Genomic DNA, 25,202 nt, shown 5'->3' on the forward strand with positions numbered 1-25,202 from the left:
AAGAGAAGGAGCAGGATCTCTAATCTGCATGTCACCATCAAAGCCCCAAATCCTCGCTTGATTCTGGCCCTTGACAGAAAAAGTTTGCAGAACCCTTGGTCTAGCCTCTTGTTTGAATTACTGCAAATTGAAAATAACTGGTTGAAATTAAATTTTATTATATATCAGGAAAATATTGTTTGAAGCCAAATTACCTCCTAAGGAAGGCAGGTACTGTTGAAAGAGCCAGTGGGCGCTGTGTTGAGCAAGGCCCTTCTTGTGCAGTGAAGGGTCAATGGGGAATTTGAGAAGAGGGTGCACAGAGCTGTGTGGCTCTGCATGAGTGACAGCATCTGGAGTGCTGCAAGAAGGAAGAAGTGAGGACAGAAAGCAAGGAGGGAGGATGTGGGCCCAGCACACCTGAGGTGCACATCAGTGGCCTGAGAGGGAAGAGGGGACGGCTGACACATAAACCAAGCTAATGCAGGAGGAGCGGGCTTGTGGAACCAGAGAGTCAGCAGCTGAAATCTCTGAAAATTCTTTTAAACCACTGGGAGAATGTTAGAGTTTGCACAAGATAGGGTGACGAGCTCCTAGACAATCATATCTATTTAGGAGGCACCACGATCCTGACTGACATCTGGGCTGCACGGCAACAATCAGTAAAGGGTTCAAGTTCATTATCAGAGGGGGAAGAATGGAAAAAGAGAAGGGGCAGGATCTCTAATCTGTATTGTGGGAACTTCAGGCAATTCCCGTGTGAGTAGGCATTTCACCACGTTTGCCTTTCACACCAAGCCCTTCGCACAGCTCAAGGATACCTAGAAGAGCCAAAACTTTTATTTCTCTACTTTTGTAAACTGTTTCAACTTTGATATTCTCCATTTTTATTTCTATATCTGTTTATGTAATGAGTTGCATAGTTTTCATCTACCTAATAAGAACTCCATTGAAAAAATACTTAGCATGTGAAAGGAGACTTTTACGTAATTTCCCCAAATTTATTTTTTAAGTGAAAATATAGTCTTTTAAATGATTATAGAACTAGATTCACAGACACATAAAATATTAGAAATGGAAAAGGTGTGTGGCCATCTGGGCTGACCCCTTCATTCAGAGGCAGCTTCATTTTACAGGCAGGGTGACGACCTGTATATTTTATACATGTACATGTACTATCTTCATTTTACAGGCAGGGTGACGACCTGTCAGCCTGGCTGACTTGGCTCTCAAGCATGTTCTGCTAGGCCAGAACTTACTCAATGGACAGTCTTGGCCAAGCATCCTGGCATAAATACATTCAGACGTTTGTTTTCCATAGTTATTTACACTTTTAAGATCTGAAATTTTAGTTTACCAAAGTGGCTTAATACATTTAATAGGATTTTAATATAATAGTTCTGCGACACCAAAGTTGTGATTAAAAAAGACAACTTCTGCTTTAAGAAGTGCATTCCTCTTTCAAAAAATAGAATCTTGGAAGTTCTTTAACTTGGTTTTACAAGGGAATAGTGTTATGGCTATTTAGGAAATTAAAACTCTTTTAAATCAAAGGAGTCTCTCTTCTATGGTATCACACATGGGCCAAAAATTAATATCCAGGAATTTTCTCTAACAGAAATTACAAAGAAAATGCAAAAGAAAAAAAAACCTAACATGGCTTTTCCAGTGATATCTGGTACAGCACTAGTTTGTTTTTTTAAATTCCTATTATTTCAAATGCATCAAGAGTCAATATTTTTATAAAATACATAGAAAGCAATGAGTAGAATAATAACATGAAAAAATACAGACACAAAAATTATTAACTTGACTATCTGGTTATTAAATTATTACATTGCTCTAAAAGTTTAAATTATTACAATGCTCTATAAGTTTCTGAATGTTTACTCTTAACATAACACGTAAGACAAAAGCTTATGGGCACCAGTGTGTAGGCCACACTGCAAATAGTGTTCCTTTAAAGACTTTGTTTCTTTTTTAACAAGCGAATGCCAATGAGCACATGGCACTTGTCCTGAAAGGAGGTGTTAGCACTGCTAATGTTGAGTGTTAGGACTACAGGTGTTGTTTGACACCCACAGCAAGCTGCCTTATACTAGCAAACTGCAGGAATCTTAGAGGGAGGAACACTCATGAATGTCATGTGGGGCGAAACTGGAGATGGCATTAGCAGTCACTTGATTTCCATTTTCTACAGGTTCCAATCTCAAAATAAAAAGTAGACACATGCATTGTGGCACATGGAGAAAAAATAGATACACATTTTAAAAACTCTTACCCTCCATATTGTTTTTTTACTCTCAAATGTGCATTACATTTATGTTGGCCATATTACTCATGGAAAAGTCATGGCTATGATTATACATAGTTCTTGCAGGCATACACAATGTCAAATTTTATAAATTATAAGTTGCTTAGATCAGAGGCTGATCTAAATACAGACAACTTTCTGTATTCTCCACAAAGCTTGACAGGTGCCTTGCACATAGTATATATTTTTTAAAAAATTGGATGGAATAAATACATTGCTGTAGTCATCAGAAAACTCTGTACGTACTAATCTGCAAGTATTAACAGGACATTTACTGTGGTGTGGACTGACATCTCCAAGACTGCACTCAAGTCTTAAAGGCCTCTACTATATACTGTAATCATTGGGGGGCTTTTATCCCTATTGATTATAGCAATTTCATATTCTGTAGGAATTATATAAATTAGTACCTAATTTGTTCAATTAATAGGCTTGCTCTTCTAGAAGTATCCATCATCACTCTACATTATAATACATCTATTATTATTATTAGAGTACAATTATTCTAAGAACTATAGTACAAAGGCAGTTACTGGAGACTTGCAGACGTGGGAGAATTCTAAGGGCACTATTCATGAAGAATTGACTCTCAACATTGAAAGGCAGACACTAAAGTATTCCCAGTCTTCAGTTTCAGGTCTCAAAGTGTGGTATGTAGAACAGAGGCATCAGATTCTTTAAGGTACAGATTTAGGGCCCAATCATAGCCTCCATCAGGACCATCACAGAGGAACTCCCAGAACAGGGTCTTTCAACAAGCACCCCTGATGGATTAAATGCGCACTAAATCTGAGTACACTTCTACATTCTAATTAATATATTATAAAATGCTTATTTTCTTCTCATCCAAGTCTGATATATTCTAGATGTAAATATCTTTTTAAAACCATAAAATGATTTAAAGAAAGCAATCACATTCTAATCTTCCATATAATATTTCCAATTCTCCAGTCTATTAGCATTTTGTTCACAGTAATGACAATGTTTTTAAAGGAAAGAATGAAATATAAGTTTTAAAACATTAAGCTATACTAAAATGTTTATAATGCTGCAACTCTGGAAAAGATCTTTATTATATTTGAAATTTTTGACTGCACAAAAGCCAAAAACAGATGCATTTTATTGGTTGGAACAGTATTCAGAGAATGCTTATATGATGTGAGGGAAGCAGTAAGACATGGTGGTTAAATTATAGAAATCATATGGAGGTTCATCAAAAGACTAGGCATGGACCCACCATATGATCAGCTGTACCACTTCCCAGTATTTATCCAAAAGCATGAATGTCATCAAACTGCAATGATACATGCATACCCATGTTCACAGAAGCACAATTCACAACAGTCAAACTATGGAACCAGCCCAGATGTCTGTGAGTGGATAAATGGATTTAAAAGTGTGGCAGAGATACACAATGGGGTTTTCTTTTACCATAAAGAAAAATGAAGTTATATCATTTGCAGGGAAATGGATGGAACTCAAGAACATTATATTGAGCAAAATAAGCCAGACTCAGAAAGTCAAGGGTAATATGTTTTCTCTCACATGTGGAAGATAGAGAGGAAAAAGGAAGAGAAAGGTGGGGTGGTATCTCATGAAAATCAAAGGGAGAATAGTACAGTAGAGGAAAAGGGTCAGGGAATGCAGGAAGGAAAGAAAAGGGGAGCTACTGGAAAATTATATTATTATATTTTATATATGCACAAATATATAACAACAAATCTCACCATTATTAATTATAATGCATAAAAAAATATGGGGTTAAGCAAGCAGGTTCTCTGGTCACACTCTCCTCTGCTTGCTGGCTGTGACAACTTAGGCTCTTTACTTAACTTCTCTGAGATGGTATTTCCTAATTAGCATTACCAAGAGTAATACCTCAAAGGGTGGCTCAGAGGTTAAAATGGAATGATGCATAGAAAGTCCTTGCATGCTGTCTAGCACATAGCAAGTGCTTAATAAATGCTTTCAGTGACAACACTTACATGGACACAATGTCCTCAAGCCTACACACCAAAAATAGGGCACAACTATTTTTAACTTTTCTAACCAAAAGATAATCTCTACCATAGGGAAGTGAAACATTCAGCAAGTCTCCTCTTTGCTACTTCTGGCTTTTTAAAGAAAGGGTACATGTGAAAGGCCCGCTGCATTCACATGCAAGCCACGGTGGGCTTGGCTGACAGCCCCAAGCATGGTATCCTCAGAGGCCACACTTTGTACATCCTGAAGGTCCCCACAGCACAGTTAACAGTGCCTTCCACCCAGTGGGCCTCAACAAACATGTGTTAAGTTTCCCTAAGCATGTGTTAGACTCTCTGGGTTTGTAGACATATAATTCCTTTCCCTGCAGCTGCTTTTATCCAGGGGGGGAAAAAAAACCAAAGAAGCAATAAGAATAAGCTAAGCTAGAGAAACAATATAAAAGAGATCACATGAATACTTCAGAATATTCTCTCTGGCAGCCCCAAATCTTGCTCATCTATGTTAAGCTAGACGTTGCAAAATAGGCTTCCCTCATATTTTGGTAATAGGCTCTTCATTTCTTCACAGCCTTGGGAAGGGTCAGAGAAAAAGGAAGATGGAGCCATGGCAAACTTGGGAAGCAAAGAGGCTTTGGGGGTGGTGTAACATTTAGAAGCTTTTCAATGAAGAAATGGTTTCCAATACATACCCATGCAAGTCATCTCAGTGCTTGTCAATCTAAGCAATAGGCAGATGTGCCAGCTCTCATGCTGAAACCAGATGTCCCCTTTAGCAAGTGCTGACAGCCAAATGACAAAATACCAATCGAAACCTTCGCTGTCCTTTCCCCTCATGCCTACTGCGTTTCACTCAATTATTAGTTACTGAGTGAGGCATAAAATAATGACAAGAGGACCAAATTTAAAAGAAGAAGGGAGTCTAAACTAGAACTTCACAGCACAGTGATGAACTTGGAGTTCAGCTATTCACTGCATAATCAACTCGAACAGTTACAGAGACTCCAGTTTTCATAAGAAACTCTTCAACGAGCATAATTATTATATTATTGTGAAGACATTTTCTTCCATGACCTTGTATATGATCATGACAATTCAGGGTTTATCTGTATTCAGTTCCTTCCTGTCAAGAGATACCTGCAAGGGATTCCCCCCACCCTTGCCCCAAACAAACCTGCAGAGGGAGCTGGTTACTTGGATAAGCAATTGATGCCTTAGACTTGCAAGTCAATCTAGCATTGGGTTGACTGGGTTCAAACACACTAAACATTTGTGAAGAAAGTGGGCTGATGGTTGACAAAAAATCGTTGCTTTGAGGATTGAACGTTTACAGCTTGTTGAGCTAATAAAGGTAGAGACTTGCTGAATGTTTCACTTCCCTATGGTAGAGATTATGGGAAGGTCACATGGTACTGAAACCATCTGGTTTTGGGTTTTTGTTTGTTTGTTTGTTTGTTTTGGTACTGGGGATTGAACTCTGGGACACTCAACCACTGAGCCACATTCCCAGCCCTATTTTGTATTTTATTTAGAGACAGGGTCTCACTGAGTTACTTAGTGCCTCACTTTTGCTGAGGCAGGCTTTCAACTTGCGATCCTCCTGCCTCAGCCTCCCAAGCTTCTGGGATTACAGGCGTGAGCCACCATGCCCTGCCTGAAACCATCTATTTTTTATCCTTCTCTCCCACATGCTTCCTAAGAGTGGGATCATAGATCTCATTTTCTTTGTTGCTCCATCATTCTCTTTGTCACTAAATCAATCTTTTTGAGAGAGAATAAGTCTTGAGTCCCTCTCTCATTCTCTCTCTCATTGTCTATATCTCTCTCTCTCTGTCTCTCTCACTATCTGTATTCCCCCCCCACCCCCCACCCCGAAGACACTTAAAAGAAATTCACCAAAGATCAAGTGGCCTTACTATTAAGGCCAGGAAATACTCCCCTAAGAAGGAACTGTCCTCCTGAAGCTGGTTCTACCAACACCAACAGCCCCACTACACTATTTTCTCAGATAAAACAGAAAGGCAATGTGGGACCATAAGAAGGTTCTGAATTCCCCAGCATCTGAACAAGGTAATTTAGGATTATTACCTCCCTCATTCCATGTGGGCTGTTCAGAAAGCAAATACAACCAACCTCTCTTTAAAAACTATGCAAACCACATAGCATAGCAAGGAAGATTATGAACATGAAATGGTTGCCTACCAGGTATGTTTTGAAATTTCCCAATAGGTGCCAAAGAGGAAAAGCTGACATGGATGCCAGCCATAGACACCTGCTACTTCAGCGTATTCATCCCCCCTGCTCCTAGGTGTATCTGGAACATTTCCTTCCCCAGTACTGGAGGAAGATCTTCACTTGGCAAACTTGCTCACAAAGGCTGGTTTGATGCCCAGTGCCTCTGAGGTGAGAATCCTGTGTCCCTGGGTGGTAGGCACCTGGCCAGGCTGCCAGGCTGACATTCTCTAGTGCTCCCTGCAGAACCCCAGAGTGGTCTTCTCTTCCCATCCTTTATTCTCCCCTTGAACCAGCTGATATACTTGCCATGTTTTCCACAATCATTCTCCCTGTCTCTAGATCCACATAAATAATGAAAACCTGTTAGCCACCTTCACCCCGATTTCCAGCATTCAACAATGAATTATTTCTTGGGTCTCAGTGTCATTCTATTTCTAGAATGCACCAGGCTTGGACTACATCAAGATATAAAACACAGATCCCCATCCTCATGGAACATACATGCCAGTGACATGTTTGCCTAACTCAGTGACCTGAAAAGAACCAACTACCTGCTGTGATCATTCTCTACGGCTCAGAGAACACCAGGCTTTCTGCCCTCTGGCCCAGCCCCTACTATCAAACTTGCCTTCCCCTACACTCTGTACTCCAGTTACATCTACCTGAGCCACCATTCATTCACTCACTCCTCCTTTCCTCTGGCATGTTTACCCCCCTAGGTCAGCCCTCCCGCCTTCTCCTGGACTGCCAAGCCCTGCTCATCCTTTAAGAACCAGCTCCATCGACATCTTCTTGAAAGGCTTCCTGTACTCAAGCAAGCCATCAGTCACTTCCTCCTCCAATTCAATTCGGATATTATACTAATCTGCTTCCTGTTTTGCTTCCACCTCCAGACTGAGAGCTCACTGAAGTCAAGGTTCACGCTGTGCAGCTTGGACCACCTCAAGCAATTTCCCTTGTACATGACTGACATGCAGAAGGTGCTCAAGTAAACATCGATTCATTTTTGGTAACCCTCTTTCATTTAGAGTCAAAAGCTTTTTGCTCACCACTGAGGATCCCTAATTCAGTGGAAAGAATTCTTCTTTTCCTAGAGTTGGTAGATATTAGATTAAATAAGGTAGTCACTCACTTCACTTCTGGAAGCAACAGCCCGGTGCAGCGGAGTCAGCCACATGTTGTCCTTGGCATTCACACGAGCTCCTGGAACCAAACGGCACAAGTTAGAGGAATAATGGAGTCAAAGAACCTTCTGCCAGTGTTACTCAAATGCTCTATCTTGCTCCTGTTTGCCTGATATAACCACCAGATTTTTTTTTTTTTTTTTTTTTTTGGCATCCATCATGTCCTGACAATATTTTGTCTGGGATGAGAGGACCTGTAAAAATGTTTTATCTAAAAATTCCAATGTTTTCTCTAGGACTAGCCAGATATTTTGATAGGAAAAAGCCAGCTTCCACAAAGCTTTTGCACAGACACAACATGGAGCCTATGTAGATTGCTCACAGCCCCCTCCTGCTATGGAGTGGGCAGAGAGGCTCAAGCATGAGTCGGAACCAGCTCACACTCACATACTCCTCACACCCAATAAATTTTATGAAGCCATGTCATCATCACGGAGCAGAGGCTCCCCCTGAATGGATTCAGGGGAAGCAGGATATGCTCTTCTTCCAGGAGACTCTCACAGTTCTCCGTGACAGCAAGCCCTCCAAGTCTATGTCTGAACAGCAAAAATACCCACAACAAACTTCCTTTTTTGTGGTTCGGGGTTTTGATCAGTCTTTTGGTCAGAGATGAAACGTTCTATTAAAGAGCTTACAGAAGGGGAGGACGAGAAAACTATGCAACAAGAAGAGCCCATTTTAGCTGTAGGACAGCAAACAAAGAAGCTCAGGAGGTCAAAGAGTGGAAGCATGAACCAAAAAACTACACAGTAAGGCAGGGGAGGGGAAGAAAAGAGGGGGTACCTCAAGGGACAAGAGCCGAGAAAGTAAGTCAAGTAGAAGCAGAGGTTGACTAATCTCCTCGGACCAATGCCAGCTGGCAGCTGAAATACAGAACTTTAAAAAGGCAGCAAGAGACTTTCATGGGTAAAAGTGAGCTTGACGTTTAGTTTAAGGCATGAACCAAAGGAAATAACAAATCATAGAACTTACACTGTCTTAACTGAAGAACAAATACCATTAACAGCAATTAACCACAGAAAACATGAACACAATGTCTAAAGCAAAGAGAGAGAAAATACCTCTCCCTCCAGCCTCCATTCTGATTTCATTGGTTTGAGATGGCATCAAGCACAAATATTTTTTAAATGCTCCCTAGGATCCAAGATTATTGTAACATCCTGTCAAGGTTGAGAGCCACCGATGAATTGTTGCTTAGTATATATCAAGGTTAAAAATCATTTGAAAGCTAATCTCATTAGTACCAGCTTGCCTAAAAGGTTTCAACCTCCCTCACTTTGATAAGGAACACAGTAAAATCAGTGTGGGTGGGCAAAGGCTGCATGCATCTCTGGCCCCAGTAGCAGGATGCTCTGAGCTAAATGCTCTGGAGTAAACTGAACACGGTGTTGGAAGATCCGTGGTCAGAAGACCCAGATTCAAGTTCTGATTTTAACACCTACTGGCCCCAGTGATTTAGAGCCCCTAATCTGTAAATGAGTCTAACAATAACAATAATACTAACACTTCTCTATTCATTGCATTGGGTACCTGGGAGAATCAGATGAACATGAAGATGCTTTGTAAACTGCAAAACACTAAAAAAAAAAATATTAGCAGTTCTTATTTCCAAATCACTTCTAATGCTCATCTACCTCTAGATCTACAACTCAGACTTTCACAGTGGGTAAAAAGTATGGCCATTGCCCTACCAAAATGAGAAGCCCTACACAGAGATTTAAGAACACAAAGAATCATCACCTAGAACTTGTACAAGCAAGTATCATTTTAAGAGAAAGAGAACTCAAGTGTCAGAGAATGCTAAAGAAAAGAAAACCCAGATATTGTTAAAACAGAAAAAAAAAATGGTGGATCTTAAAATCAAAGTCTCACTACCTAAAACAAATTTTATGGGGAGGGGAAAGGAGGGATCATGAACTAAAATTGATTCCTGTGCATATATGAGTTTGTCAGGATGAACCCAACTGCTATGATTAACTATAAAGCTCTAACTTAAAATTTTTAAATTTAATTTTTAAAAATAGATTTTTAAATTAAGAATACAAACAACAATAAGTGTTAGCAAGGATGTGGGGGGAAAAGTATACTCATACATTGCTGGTGGGACTGCAAATTGGTGCAACCAATCTGGAAAACAGTATGGAAATTCCTTAGAAAACTTGATATGGAACCACTATTTCACCCAGCTATCCCACTCCTCAGTCTATACCCAAAGGACTTAAAATCAGCATACTATAGTAACACAGCCACATCAATGTTTATAGCAGCTAAATTCACAACTTGGATGTTCTTTATTAGATGAATGGATTAAAAAACTGTGGTATATATACACAATGGAATATTACTCAGCATTAAAAGAGAATAAAATTATGGCATTTGCAGGTAAATGGCTGGAGTTGAAGCAAATCATGCTAACTGAAATAAGCCAATCCCCCCAAAAATCAAAGGTCAAATGTCCTCTCTTGTTAAGTGAATGCTGATCCATAATGGGGTGGGGGAGTGGATGGGAAAAATGGAGGAACTTTGATTGGGCAAAGGGGAGGGAGGAAAGGGGAGGAGGCACGGCAGCAGGAAAGATGGTGGAATAAGATGGACATCTTTACCCTACGTACATGTATGACTGCACATATGGTGCGATGCTACATCTTGTATAACCAGAAGAATGAAAAGTTGTGCTACAATTGTGTACAATGAATCAAAATGCATTCTGCTGTCATATATACCTAATTTAAATAAATAAGTAAATAAATTTTTTAAAATTCATATTTTATCTTCTGAGTTCCAACAGATTGCCAGATTATTGTTACTAAGCCTACCTTTCTGGTTTAGAAACAAACATAATTAGAAAGAAAGAGAGGGAGGGAGGGAAAAAAGGAAGGAAGGAAGGGAGGGAGGGAGTGAGTGAGGGAGGGAGGGAGGGAGGGAGGAAGAAAGGAAGGAAAGGGGAAAGAAAAAAAAGAAAAGAAAGAAAACAGCATTTATCCTTACAGGTTCTAGTATTTCCTCTTCCAAACTTCTAGAAGTTAGTCAACCCTTCTAAAACTACCCACCTTTTTGTCATGTCTTTTCTTGGGTCATAAAAATGTCTAACCACATTGTGTTCAAGTTGTGTATCTCTCTTGTGAGCCAAATGCACATTTGTTACTTATTTTTAGGCTGTTTCTTTGGTACTCATGTCACAACAAACACCATTCAGATTTCATGCAGACTTGGAGGACTGGCTTCAAGTCCATTATTCATAGTCTCCATAGTCTCTGAAGGAGTAAATTTTGTTTTTTGCTTTTTTTTTTTTTTTTTTCGTAAATTCAAAAGCTAATGCAAGAAGAAACCCAATTGGCAAGACACATACTGGAAAGATACTTTTCAAAATTCACCAGAGAGAAGCAAATGAAAGCAGCATTAACATACCATTTCATATCCAACAAATTGGTACAAGATAAATGTAACAATGCCTAGAGGTAACAAGGATATAGAGTAACAAGAAGACTCAGCATAAAACCAGTAGCAGGGTGAATTGGTATAAGCTCCTTTGGGGGAATGATGAGGTGGCATCACCTAGTAAAACTTACATTGAGCATACCCCCTCCCACCTGGAAATTCCACCCCAATCATATCCTTACACATGTAAGAATGTTCCCTGCAGCATGATTACACAATAAGAAGTTGTAATTCTAAATGTTGATCAAGGGGGAAATGCATAAGTACGTTGTGGTGATTTGTACAATGGAATCCTACATGGTCATGGAAATGAACAGCCTGAAGTTCTGTATATACACAGATGTACTTAAAATTGTTAAACTGAACAAATGAATTGAGTTGCAGAACAAAACCTTGTGGCATAATTCCAGGTATATAAGGTGTTTAGATTTACAAAAACAATTCTATATGTTGTTTATGGGTACATAGATATGAAATAAAAGCTAAAATATGGTTAGAGAGAACAGATACAAATTCTGGACAGTGGTTGCATCTAGGGAGGAAGAGTGGGAAAAGGGATGAAGTTAGGGTGACCAGATGGCTATAACTGGGCCTTCAATGTTTTAAATGTCCTTTTTAGAAAAGACACAATGTAAATATGACAAAATGTTAAGATTTACTAAAGCTTGGTAGAAAGTATGTGGATATTCATTATATCATTCTCCATACCTTTCTATATACTTCAAATATTTCATAACAAAGTATTTTTTAAAGAAAGCTAGGACATTTGAGGTTTTGTGTTTACTAAAAATGGGAGAGGTGGTAAAACTCAGTTGCATTTTCTTAGATTATTTTTGTTCTGGGTTAGCAGCCCTTTACAGAAAACAACACTCTCCACCCTTTCCATATGAAGTGGCCCAGCCATACAGTATATACTGCCAAGATTTTCCTAAGGCTTGCTCCAGGTGAGGAAAAAGCAAGTGCTGCCTCTGTATCTGAAGATGACCTTGGTTATATGGTCTGATTTGAAAGGAAAATTTCAAATTTTAATGATATGTTACCTGTTGGTCTTATGTTACTTTTTTCTCATGTTCTTCTCCCTCCACAATCATTATAGCTCATCCCAGCTGTTGCCCGGTAAGGCAGGATGAGCATACCGAGAAGGAGACCACTGTAACCCTTCCTCCCCAGGGTGGGAGAGCTCCAGAATCTGGGGAACCTTTTGCAGTCTCAGTGCCATTTGATTATCACTACATTGTGAAGCTAAGCATCTCACTCCAGAAGCTCCCTCAACAGCCAGACGACCAGACACCAAAGGCAGCAAGGCACATGCCCTACAAGTATTTTATACTCAGACTGGTGGTTCTGCATTTGCCACTGCAAGTCTGAATCTTACCTGCCATCTCTTTCTTCTTCCCCCACACTTTCTTTTTCCTTCCCTCTTTCTCCTCTCCCTTCCTACCTTCTCCTCCTTTTCCTGTTTCTCCTCCTCTTCCTCCTTTCCCCCACTCCCCCGCCACCCCTCTCTCTCCCTCTCTCTCTCCCATACAACCCATTTCTGACTTTTGCATGTGTGTGTTAGGTGACTCTATAACATCTTCCTAAAGGAAATAACTATAGACGAATGTCAAGACTAACCTTCAAGGGTGTTTTATTAAAGGTTGGTCACGAAAGTGAAATACTGAAAACAATTTTGGTATTAAACAAAGAAGAGTTAGTTTAAAAATCTAGCCATAGAATGTACCTATGGTGGTTTGGAGGAGTGCTCTATAACGTAAGACATGATTAGAAACTATTGTTGATGTGATAAAAGTAAGTATCAAAATATTACAGATAGAACAAACCTAAATTTTGTAAAAACACTAAACAACCTATAAGGATTTAACCCATAAGTCCTAAGATAATTGCCTGGCACGGGGCACATGATATATATATATATATATATATATATATATATATATATATATATATATATATATATATATATATATATAATATTTGGTAACTATTTGTTAAATTTGGTAATAATTATGGGAGAAGAGAAGAGTCAGGGACTAAGGAACAGCTATAAGCACAGGACAGACCTAAATGAATAGTTGGCATTTGAAGGATACTTTCTGATTAAAAGAGACACCCAGCAATGTCTCTTCAACAGAACTGATGTTTTGAAACTAGGAAAATTTACCTATCACAATGACAGTGTGATGACCTATATTTGAATTCACACTTGGATTATATGAATAATACATGGATTTTTTTTTTAACGAATCATTACAAATATAGGTAAAATCCTCTCGAGTATGACCCCCCCCAGTGCTGAACACCCCCCTCCTCCCTGAGGTTAACCACTGCTTTGAGTTCAATATTTTAAGTTTCCAGTTGCTTTTATGTCTTCAGACACAAATATGTGTATCCACAGAAAATTCTGAGAATGAAGCTGGGTGGTCAGTACAAATAGTTTTTGAATATTTAAAATGCTACATGATGATTTTTAAAAATATGTCACAATATGTATTTTTCATATAAATTGTATTATATTGCACTAACACTCTGAATTTTCTCGTTCCACTTAACTAGAGCCTTTTTATATTTATTCAGGTTGATACTTATGGAATCAGTTAATTCCTTTTAACTGCAACGTGTATTACAATGTAACATGCCATGTATTTTTAGACAATTCCTTTGCTGATGGTACCTTAATTATTTCTAATACTCCACTATCTAAGCGATGTTTAAATAACAAACGTCCATAAAATTACTTCTGCAAATGTGCAAGTATTTGTCTAGGAAAGATCATTTAAAATGAACTTATGTGTCATAGGTGGTACACATTTCTGGTTTTAATAGGTATTCTCAACTTTCCAATGTGTGCCCATCTAGGCACTCACAATGTATAAGATGACTCAGTTTCCCACGTCTTCATCTACACTTGATATTGATTCGTTGATTCACTCAAGTGAATCTGAATCAATAATATTGTGGTATGCACTTGAAAATTTGTTAAGAGGGTAGATAGTTCTCATAATATGTTACCACCCACAAACAAATAAAAATAAAACAAAGGAACACAAGGAGACTTCTGGAGATGGTAGATACATCCATTGTTTTGATCAGAGCCAATGGTTTCATGAGCGTACACTTAGGTTCAAACTCATTAAATTGTACACTTTAAATATGTATAGTTAACTGTAGATCAATATTTCAATAATGTTGTTTTTAAAATAAATGAATATTGCAAATCTTATAGGAAGAAAATGGTGTCCCTCTTTATGGTTTTTGTGTTTAATAAGATTGGGCATCTTCTAGTATGTTGGTCTACTGCCCACTTGTAATTTGCTTTCTGAGATTACTTGTTCATATTTTTGCCCATTTTTCTATTGTTTAAGACATATGTATACACTGGCATTGTTACTACAATTATTATTATCTATGTGTTCTAAAACATTGTAGCTTTATACAGATCCAAATGTAGCTTTCAATATGAAAATTCTTTCAAGGAGAAAAATTACCCCAAGCACACACACAGGGGTGGAAGGACGTCTGCGTCATGTAGGTTCCTAAAGCCTCAGAGTCTCTTGAGAAACTGAAAGACACGCAATTAGGAATCTAGGGAAAATGGCTGGGTTCATTCATTGTGCAGGTCCTGCATTCCACCTCTCCCCTCCTGCAAAAGGCTGAACAGGCAGCTGCTAGGAAACCTCCTCCCCCACGGCCCACCCCGAGAGAATTTATTATGACAAAAGCCAAGTTATCCGAACAGGGACTGGATGCGTATTTCATCAGTGTCATCCTGCCGCTGGCTTCCCCATCCTCTTTCTCTAAACACTTTGCAGAGTCTTGTTTACCTCTCAGAGGGAGGCATCAGATGGTTTGGGCTCTGAATTGAATATTTATAACTGATTTTTCGAAAGGAAGCTCCATGTTATTTACCTGTCTGTCAGGCACCATTGTGCACGGAAGGACACAGTCTGCATGTCTAATGATTTAAAGGCAAACGCTTTTTACCCAAGGACATTTTAAAGCTTAAACATGAAAATAAGCACTAGGCTATACTGACACTTCAGGAACAAAGGCTCAGCTAAAAACGATCAGTCTAAATACAAATTAAGCATGTTTTCAATCATTTCCCTGTTACTTCTTAATTTTACTTCCAAGAGATCAGGAGTAAAGGGAACTCTGGGCATCTTTTCCAGAGACAGCATTTCTGTTCCATTAGCCTTGTCATTAGGAAGGGTGGAATGAAGAAAAAAGAAGTGGCGTGAAAAATGTGGGCTGAGTGACTGAAAATTCTTACAGGTGAAAGACAATAGCCAAAGCTTAAGGCTGGTTTATGCAAAGTCTGGCTTCTAATTTTTGAAATAAACACACATGAAAGAAATATCATATGAAACATGATTATATTATAATAAGATCAGGTCGCTGTTGATTTTTTTTTTTTAACATAGAGATGAAATCTTATTACAGCACGAGAGCACTGTCTTTCCAAGCAATTGCCTTGGAGAAGTATATGATAATTCCATGTATCTGGCAATTGCTCAAAATATTTTTAAAAAACTCCCCTTGGAGTTTCTGTTAGAGCCAGTTTACACACCCACAAGAAATAGTCCATTGCTTTTTAATTGCATGACATTTGTAAGCCAAATCAGCATTGTTGATTTTCACCAGATTAAAAAAATATATCAAATCCATCCTCAAACAATGTGTATTTGTTATGCATAAGGGAATCGAAAAAATGATGCGCCACTAGCTCTGGAGGCAAGCTGCATCACAAGTGGTAAGCAGATTTTGAAAAATCACAGGAAATAATTCTGCAAGACTACCACTCATTTGGTGGCATAAATTCTAATAAATTAACTGTTTTATTTACTTAGGCATACCTGACAATCTCCCATATTACAGGATGCACACTTCCCAGAATTCTGTAACCCTTACCCAACCTTGGTTTTCTCTACAGGATATCTCTACTGTCGTCATTTTTCTGTGTGCACCTCTTCCTATATCTCAACCTGGGTCTCTTAACTCTCATCACTGATGGGTTCTTATTGATCTCATTGGCCTTCTCTCTGCCTTATTCCTAACTCAGTCAGATCCAAACAGAAGCCAGAGTAAGAGGGGGACTGACAGTGATAAGAAGGTGCAATCTGCAAGGCTTCCATTCATCCTCAAGACCTTGGGCTCTCAGGCTACATCCATCTGGTTAAAAGCAGAAAAAAAATCCGTAGAAATTCAATGGGTTTAGGTTTCATCATGCTCTGTAAGTTTATACAGCAGCAGAGAATATAGCTGAAACAGGCTATTCTGGCAAGGCCAAATTATTTGTCCAACATGGGAATCATTAGCACCTCGTTCATTATTAAATTGGAAAATAGTGCGGTTGGATTCCCTAAAGGGTCAGCTGCCAGATGTAAGCTCAAAAGTTGAAATCATTATACTCTCACAATGATATTTCTTTATGAATATAAAATTTAAATTGAATAAAGGACTGCTTAGGGAAAGTAAAAACTATGTGAATCCTAAAAGTTGACCTCAGATTTTTTGAATTGCTGAAGGACTTCCCCAATGCTTGTCCATACCCTAAGTCTTCCTAATTTGATGGGGAGGAGAAAGAAAAATTCCATAGTGAGTGGAACCAAAATTATACCAAAGACATTAAGAGCTCTGTAATTCTAAGGGGTATATAAATTCAAACAGGTGTATAAATCAAGATACATGCTGCAGCTTCTCCAAGACCTACTGAATCAGCCACACAGAGGAGAAGAGATTCTATACCTACATGAAGGTGGTGTGAACCCAAGTTTCTCAACAGTCACCAGCCCCAGATGGTCCATTTCATGCTGCAGAAATAAAACCTTCCTTTTCAGATGTAGAAACAACCACAGAGTCTAAGACAAAGTTTTGAATTTTAATTTGCACATTCATGAAACAAACATTCCTCTGAGATGGTGAGAGAGCTCTTTTCTCTCTTTCTCTCTTCCTTCCTTCCTTCCTTTCTTTCTCTCACTGGGAATTGAACCCAGGGGCATTAACGACCAAGCCACACCCCAAGCCCTTCTTCATTTTTTTAAATTTTGAAACAGGGGCTCACTAAGTTTCTTAGGACCTCACTAAGTTACTGAGGCTGGCTTTGAACTTGTGATCCTCCTGCCTCAGTCTCCCTGGGCTGCTGGGATTACAGGCATGTGCCACCACACCCAGCTGAGGAAAGCTCTTAACACAGGTTGAACATCCCTATCCAAAATGCTGAGACCAAGGGGCTGGGGTTGTAGCTCAGTGGTAGAGCGCTTGCTTAGCACATGCGAGGCCCTGGGTTTGATCCTCAGCACCACATAAAAATAAGTAACTAAAATAAAGGCAATGTGTCCAACTATACCTAAAAAAAATTTTTTTTTAATTCTGAGACCAAAAGTATTTCAAATTTTGGAATTTTTTTTTCATATTTTGAAATATTTGCATATATAAAGAGATATCTTGGGAAGGGGGATCTAAGTCTAAACATGAAATCCATTTGTTTCACATATACCTTGTACACACAGCCTGAAGGTAATTTTACACAATATTTTTATTGCACCTGCACTTCAACTATCACATGAAGTCAGGTATAGAATTTTCCATTTATAGCATCATATTGGCACTCAAAAGTGTCTTGAATTTTGGATTTTAGACTTTCAGATAAGGATGTTCAACTGATATATTTGAATGGTAGTACAGCAGGTTGGGACTGTTAGGTGTCTTATCACAACATTCTTCAAAGTCTAACCCCAGTTCCACATGACTGTCAGGAGAATTAGGCACATGACTTGCTTCCTGGGGAAACACCTCCATCCAGAATGTGAACACAACGAAACTAAGGGTAACATGAATCTTCCTGGTGTATCACAGCACAATTCTTTCCCACGATGTTCTCCCCTTCCGCTTGAATACATGTTGCAGCTCCTAGCTTGGTACAATTTACTTTAAAATTCAACAACTTTCCTTTACTATGGTAAACAAGGGCAAAGCCTTATTAAAGGCCTTTTGCCTAGTCCATAGGCAGAGGCATTTCCTCTAGATTTTAATCTCCCCAAACAGAAACAAGGAAGAAGAAAGATAGTCTCTCTGCACATAATCTACAATGATGCATGTGCATGCGCTCAGATTCATCCCAGGGATCTGTCTAGCAAACACTCAAGGGAGAAAGCACAGAATGGTTCTGGAAACCTGTTTGGTGAGGTGTACTGACCAAACAGGTTTCCAGAAATAAAAGCATTAGCATTTTAAAATCTGATGAAGCATTTAAATACATAGAAAAATAAAGAGAATAATATCACAAAGAACAGTATGCACACAAACTAGATTTAATATGTTTGACATATTTGCTTCCAGGTTTTAAAAAATAAAACATTTTATGGGGAATTGTAATAGTCCCTTTTATGCCCTTGCCTGAAGGCATCCTCACTCAGCCTGCCTACTCACAGGCAGACACTATTCAGAAACTGACATGGTTCCTTACCTTCCACATTTTTATACTTTTATTACATGGTCACAGTCCTATAGCCATTAGCTAGCATGGTATTATTTTGCAGTACAATTTAAACATATGTATGCATTTACATTTAGAAAATTTATATACTCAGCCTAAGTACTTATAAGACTTACAAGGTGCAAATATACAGAATCTATTTATAGTGAATACAAACCACATGTAGTATGTAGTATACATGTTTATATAGACTCTAAACCAGTTTTCTTCTCTCTCTCTCTCTCTCTCTCTCTCTCTCTCTCTCTCTCTCGGTGTGGTGGTACTAGGGATTGAACCCAGGGCCTTGTGCATGCAAAGCAAGCACTCAACCAATTGAGCTATATCCCCAGCCTTGTTTTCATTTTTTATAATTAAAATACCAATCAAAAGATATCCAAATGTACTGCATTTGTCCACAATGCTGTACCTGACCAGATAGCCAGGATTTGAATGTTCAAAGTAATATAAATATTTTACTAGAGAAGTCATTTTTCTATTTTGTTGTTGTTTGTTTTGAGAAGTCATTTTTCAAACATGACTTGCATTGTCTTTCTTTCACAGATTAAATTGCTGATCAAATAAACTTCCATGAATATAATAAAGAAAGTTTTGTCTGGGCTTACTGCAGTAGTCAGTCTAGTAAATGGGTCAATTAAACTTTTATCTAGAGTTGACGTTTGAATACAGGTGTTATTTACCTGACAGAATCAGGAGTTCAATGATCTCTGCATCTCCCAGAAATGCGGCCACATGAAGAGGGGTTCGTTTCTCAGAATCCTGAAATAAACAATGTCAAAGTTATACAACAGGTCACTGGCAGCAGGAGGTGCCTTCTGTAGATGGTAAAACATGTGGCTCCCTCTGAAGTTAAGGCTTGTGGAATGAGCTTGAAGGCCAAACACAAACTGAGGTGAGTCTGGTTATAATTTTCTCTTAGCATACACCATGGTCACATGCACAAAAGATTCCATTTTTTTATGTCTGTGCATAATATTTGCCTAATTATGGCCCAGATCAGGTCAAGGATGGACCATTGTATACTAGATGATGAGCCTCAATTTATTTTCAGATGTTTAGTCTGGTAAAAAATATATATTTTTCCAAACCTACCTTAGCAACAAAGTGCAAAACTTTCAAAGATTTACTTTCCTTCTGAGGAAACGCAGTGGAATTGTTCATAAGGCCATGAAACTTAAGTACAGTCACTTTCTCCTTTCTGTCCTTATCCACTGTTGCCTAGACTCCTGCCCCTTTGCGTAGTGCTGATGGGATGCCTACTCTCAGCCAAAACCAAATTCTGGGGTCAGAGGGGTGACCACAACAGGCCTGGTCCCTGCTTTCATGAAATGTGCATTCCAGTGGGAAGGCTGACAATAGTCACATAAATAAACAACCTATGAGATCATTTCAGATGTGGTGCTAGAGACTGCGATTTCAAACAAAACGGGACTTGGAGATTATAGAGATGGGAGTAAAAGCGGTAAGGCCTTTCTAAGGATGTTGATATTTAAGCTGAGAGCTGGAGGCAGATTTAGTTTCTGTTTTACAGATGAGAAAAGTGTGACTCAGATAGATTGATAAATTTCTCAAAACCTCAAAGGTAAGTAACAGAGCTAAGGTCTGACCTTTACCTATAAGACCCCAGTTTCTGTCCTTGGACAGGCACTTAACACGTTGTGCTGAGAGACACAATACAAAGATAGGGTGAGAGCATGATGACATGCAGAGAAAAAAATACAGCTTCCCCACCTGCAATTAAAGATAATACTATCTACCTTTGAGGGCTGATAAGAGGAGTCCAGATAATGTGAGCAAATAAAGCCCAGGTAAGCAGAAGCAGGCGCATGGCTAGTGCACCATCCATGGGCACTCTTGTCATCAGCATAGAGATGTGTGTGATCTCTTTCCTCCAAGACTGAAACTTTCTGAAGGGAAAGAACGGCTCTTGTTCCCCTTTATTCTCACAGTAGCATCAGAGCTGGTGTTTAGCATAAATTGGCTGAACTGAACTAGTCTACATGCCTGGTTTCTTCCACAAACTTCCATCAACTATTCCATGACAATGGTGACCAAAGCCTGGATGCTACATCTTTATGGTTTCTCCTAAAACCAGCATGTGTTCTGGTTTCCAGATTCTTGGATTCACTATTGATTTTAATCACCATTTCCATTATCACTTAATTATACAATCAACTTACCAACCCTTGACTAGCCCAAGGATATTATTTTATGCTCTGACCATTGAGGCCCTCCACTCTTCATGGCTCACTAATATCTAAAGCAGACGGCAGACAGGGGATGTGACAAGAATTGATCATCCAATCTGGCCATTTGTTGGAGGTTCTGGAAAATGGTTTTATGAAGAGATGGACTAACATTAAGTGGATAAAAAGATGAATTTGAATTAGATGGAAACTTATGTTGTCTATGAATGGTTGTAGACAATTGCTATGGGCAAGGGGAAATAAAGCAATCACATAGCTGGGCATGGTGATACATACTTGAAATCACAGAGGCTTGGAAGGCTGAGACAGGAGGATCACAAGTTCAAAGCCAGCCTCAGCAAAAGTGAGATGCTAAACAACTCAGTGAGACCCTGTCCCTAAATAAGATACAAAATAGGGTTGGGGATGTGGCTCAGTGCTCAAGTGCCCCTGAGTTCAATCTCTAGTATTGCCCCCTCCAAAAAAGCAATCATGGGGCTGGGGTTGTGGCTCAGTGGTAGAGCACTTGCCTTACATGTGGAAGGCAATGGGTTCGATCCTCACATATAAATAAAAATAAAAGTATTGTGTCCACTACCAATTAAAAAAAAACTAAAAAAAGGCAATCGTATAAGTATAAAATAATGATATGCACTTGAGAGTTCAGTCAGATACATGATCATGGTAAACCTATAACACTGCATTACCCTGTCTTTGAAACTAAAGATTGAAAGTGCATTTGCTTATTTGAGAATCAAATATACTCATTTATGCAATGAACTATACAAATGAGACCAGGATCAGACAAATATTTTCTATTCCTTTTTATTCTATTGGTATACCTAAGAAATTTCCATTTTAACTCCACATTCCCTTTGAATCTTCATTATATCTACTTAAAATTTACTTCTGGGGCTTGGGATAAAAGTTATATAATTATATGTTCTTCTGTGAATTGAATTAGATCCAGAGTTTGGTTCAACAAATTCAACCTTGCCCAAGTGATTAAAACAAGGACTATTCCAACCCAAATTATGACTTCATTTGACGTGAAGCAAAGTCAATGCTCTGAAAACTTGGCCTTAAATGAAAAGTCAAGAAAATTCCAACATCTCTCCCTGCCTTGCAAATTTGGTTGGTCTGTCATTATATGACTGGCTTTACTGACTCTAGCTTTACTGATATGAAACAACTTGTTCAAGCTAAATTTTCTTTAATATAAAAAGGGTGTGCTCTGTGAGATCATATTGTAAAAATTCTTATGAGGGCTGAAGATGTGGCTCAAGTGGTAACGCGCTCGCCTGGCATACGCGGGGCACTGGGTTCGATCCTCAGCACCACATACAAATAAAATAAAGATGTTGTGTCTACTGAAAACTAAAAAATAAATATTAAAATATTTTTAAAAATCTTATGAATCCCAGTGTTACTGTCAAGATGCAAAGATTCCCTGCAGCTTCCAGGACAACTATGGTCATTGCCACTCCCTTTCAGTGACATGGACAGGTAATTTCAGAGAAGAACTGTATTCAGGCAGCAGTTGTTTAGCTCACAGAGGCAGCAGTTGTTTAGCTCACAGAAGCAGCAGAATATAAAAAATCACATGTGCTATAAAGACCTTAACCAAAATAACAGTGTATTTCCACTACTAACCAAGGGTTGCTAACACCTGTTCTATAGCAAGGAACTGAGCTGTGTACAAGGATCACAAATTGAGGGGTGGATGATGGAGCCACAGTAATCACCATATTTAATAAGCTGAAATTGGCCAGAAGGTTGCATTACATACTCTAACTACAAGGCCTCCCTACTTTGCCATAGTTAAACTAATAGAGCAGGAGATACAATGATAGAAAGAGGTGGTTTGGAAGAAAAGGAAATACTGGTAATAATATATCAGTAAAAATGGGTTCAAGGTCAAAGATAACCCTAGGGTGTCTAGAAGAAAAAACAAATTTATCTGGAAATTATTGAGTGCTTTTATTTTATTTCTTCTATAATGCCTTCTCATCTATTCTGCCTCTTGATCTCGTAACATTCCTATCAGGGGAGACAGACCTTTTACAACAGTGTTCTTCAACCTTATCACCATTTAATGGGAAAAAAATGTGAGCCCTGCGTAGGTTGTACAATTTGCCCAACAGAGCAAATTGATGTCAAAGAATTAGGTGTCCTAGCACCCAAATGGAAACTTTTTTCTTGATAAGAATGAAAGTAAAAACACTATCTTACAGGTTGCCTTAACAGTCTAAAAGCCTTTTCATTATAATCCCAAAGAAATGCTAGGAAAAAAAAATGTGACAAAATACAGTAGACATTCTTTAAAAGAGCTTATAAGAAATTAAATAGAAAGGCCCAGAAATGGAGAGTAAACTGGGAACCAAAGCTGGAGGCAGAAGTCAATACACCAGGGGTGTGGGACTTAACAACCTTAACACGGGACAGGGGACAGGAGACAGGCAGAGAATCAGAACTGAGCCCTTCACACAAGGAAAGACCCTTGCAGTGAAACAGCAAACTTGAAAACAGCCAAACATTCACATGGCCTGATGACAAAGACGCCTTGTCCTGGGCTCTTAGTGGGGGAACAAAGATGTTTCCACTGAACATCTGCAATCCCAGAGTTCACCCTCTGTGTTATGGGGTTCTGAATTTACGATACTTTCATAGTACAGGAACTTTCAAGTTGAAAATAGGCATAAAAGTGGGGTTTAAGACACACTAAAACAAAACGTAGCTGGAGAGATGTGCTCTCTATCCAGGAAACCCAGGACACCCAGAGATTAGATCTCCATCAAAGTCGAACTCACATGCTAAGCCACAAAACCCTGGTGAACACAATTCACCACAGCAAGAGTCAGCAGACATCACCAGCAAGAACTTGAGGTGATGATAGAATCAGATAGAGATTAGGCATCATGTTTAAAACAACTTAAGACATTACAGACAAAGCCTAAGGGGAAAAAACACTGTTTCTGAAAAACAACAAATTTGGAAACCAGGTGTGATGGCATCCACCTGTAATCCAGCTACTTGAGAGTCTAAGGTGGGAGGATCATTTGGGCCCAGGAGTTCAAGACCAGCCTGGGCAACACAACGAGATAGTGAGACTCCCATTCCCCAATCCCTAAAAACTGGGTTGAGGGAAACATGAAGGAAGTATTATGGGAAGCAGTCCCAACACATGATGTTAGAAATAATCTAAAACTTTGGTCTAAAAGGGATGAAAGCTGGAAGAGTAGAAAAAGAAGGAGGGAAAGAAGGAAAACTAAGCATGGTGATTTTGTGTTATACATTATAATGATTTATTCAGCCATATTTTCTAGACATAAACATTTATTTTAAAACTTTTAGGGGCTAGGGATAGAGCTCACATGCACAAGGCCCTGGGTTCAGCCCCCAGCACCAAAAAAAAAAAAAAACAAACAAACAATTTTATATGCCAGACATTGTTTAGCTGTTAGGAATACAAAGCTTAAAAGATCCAGTCTTCCCACCCTGAAGAAACTCATAATACAGTCTCTGAATATTGGACTTTTGAACAAAAATAACAACAGGGTAGTGGCAATAATGATATTCATAATGTCAAGTGATTTATGAAAATTATCAAATGCAACGAGACTAATGTCTTAGTGAATTTCCCCACAAGCTCATCTAATTATGTATTAGGCTAGACAGAAAGTCTCAACAGACAAGGAAAAAAAATTTCTTTTGAAATGAGAAATAAACGAAACTTGCTCAGGACCCCCTTGCTCAGTCCCTGGTGACTCCTGCTTATCTGGGAACTTTGGAAGCCCTGGGCCAGACTTCCAGGTCCATCACCCAGCCAAACATAAGCCTTACTGGCTGCCTTAGGGGTCATTTCTGGTTCAAAATTAAAGTCAAGGACCAGGCCAGGCCTAGAGCACTTCTAGGCACAGTGCCCAGCTAAGCACACTCACCATTTGTCTCTATCTTTTGTCCAACTGGACTTTCTATGATGACCAAAAGATAGTGAGTGGCACATAGATTTTCACAACACCCATAGATACAAGGGGGGAAATAACTTGAAAACAAGCACATTAAGACTAACACACACCAGAACTGGCTCATCACCATAGCTTCAAAAGCTTGTCCAAGTATCACAAAAGGAAGGTCTTTTTTTCCATCACACATTAGCTCTGACTCCAAACAGCCCTTTGCACACAGATTCAGACTCATGAGAAGAGAGAAGACCCAGGCTCTTCTAGAAGGAAGGAAAATAAACCCTCCCTTTCTATGAATAGCCAAAGACACACACACACAGCCAGCTGGGGCTGAGCTAAATTTGCAGTATGTCGTAGAAAGATCAGGCAGAGGAAGTTTCTGAGTCGTCTGTTTACCAAAGAAGAAACAGATGAAAGAAAACAA

The 25,202-nt window shown here is 38.9% G+C and overlaps 1 protein-coding gene across 6 annotated transcripts in view; it reads right to left on the reverse strand.

The window, feature by feature from the left end:
* The window catches only part of Ankrd44 (ankyrin repeat domain 44), a 329,913-nt gene that overhangs the window by 164,558 nt on the left and 140,153 nt on the right, over window positions 1-25,202 (reverse strand). For 5 of the 6 annotated variants that reach the window (XR_007349421.1, XM_048808229.1, XM_048808231.1 and 2 more), the window contains exons 3-4: window positions 19,308-19,386; window positions 7,643-7,713 (exon numbers count right to left, since the gene is read on the reverse strand). Coding sequence is in view for 5 of the 6 variants with exons in the window: in XM_048808229.1 (XP_048664186.1) it covers window positions 7,643-7,713; window positions 19,308-19,386 (150 nt within the window). In the remaining variant the exon portion in view is untranslated. Of the gene's footprint in view, window positions 1-7,642; window positions 7,714-8,081; window positions 8,731-19,307; window positions 19,387-25,202 lie in introns of those variants that run through there. The other variant, XM_048808232.1, reaches the window with a different exon arrangement.

The sequence above is a fragment of the Marmota marmota genome, unplaced genomic scaffold (assembly GCF_001458135.2).
Source record: "Marmota marmota marmota unplaced genomic scaffold, marMar, whole genome shotgun sequence".
NCBI lineage: Eukaryota > Metazoa > Chordata > Mammalia > Rodentia > Sciuridae > Marmota > Marmota marmota.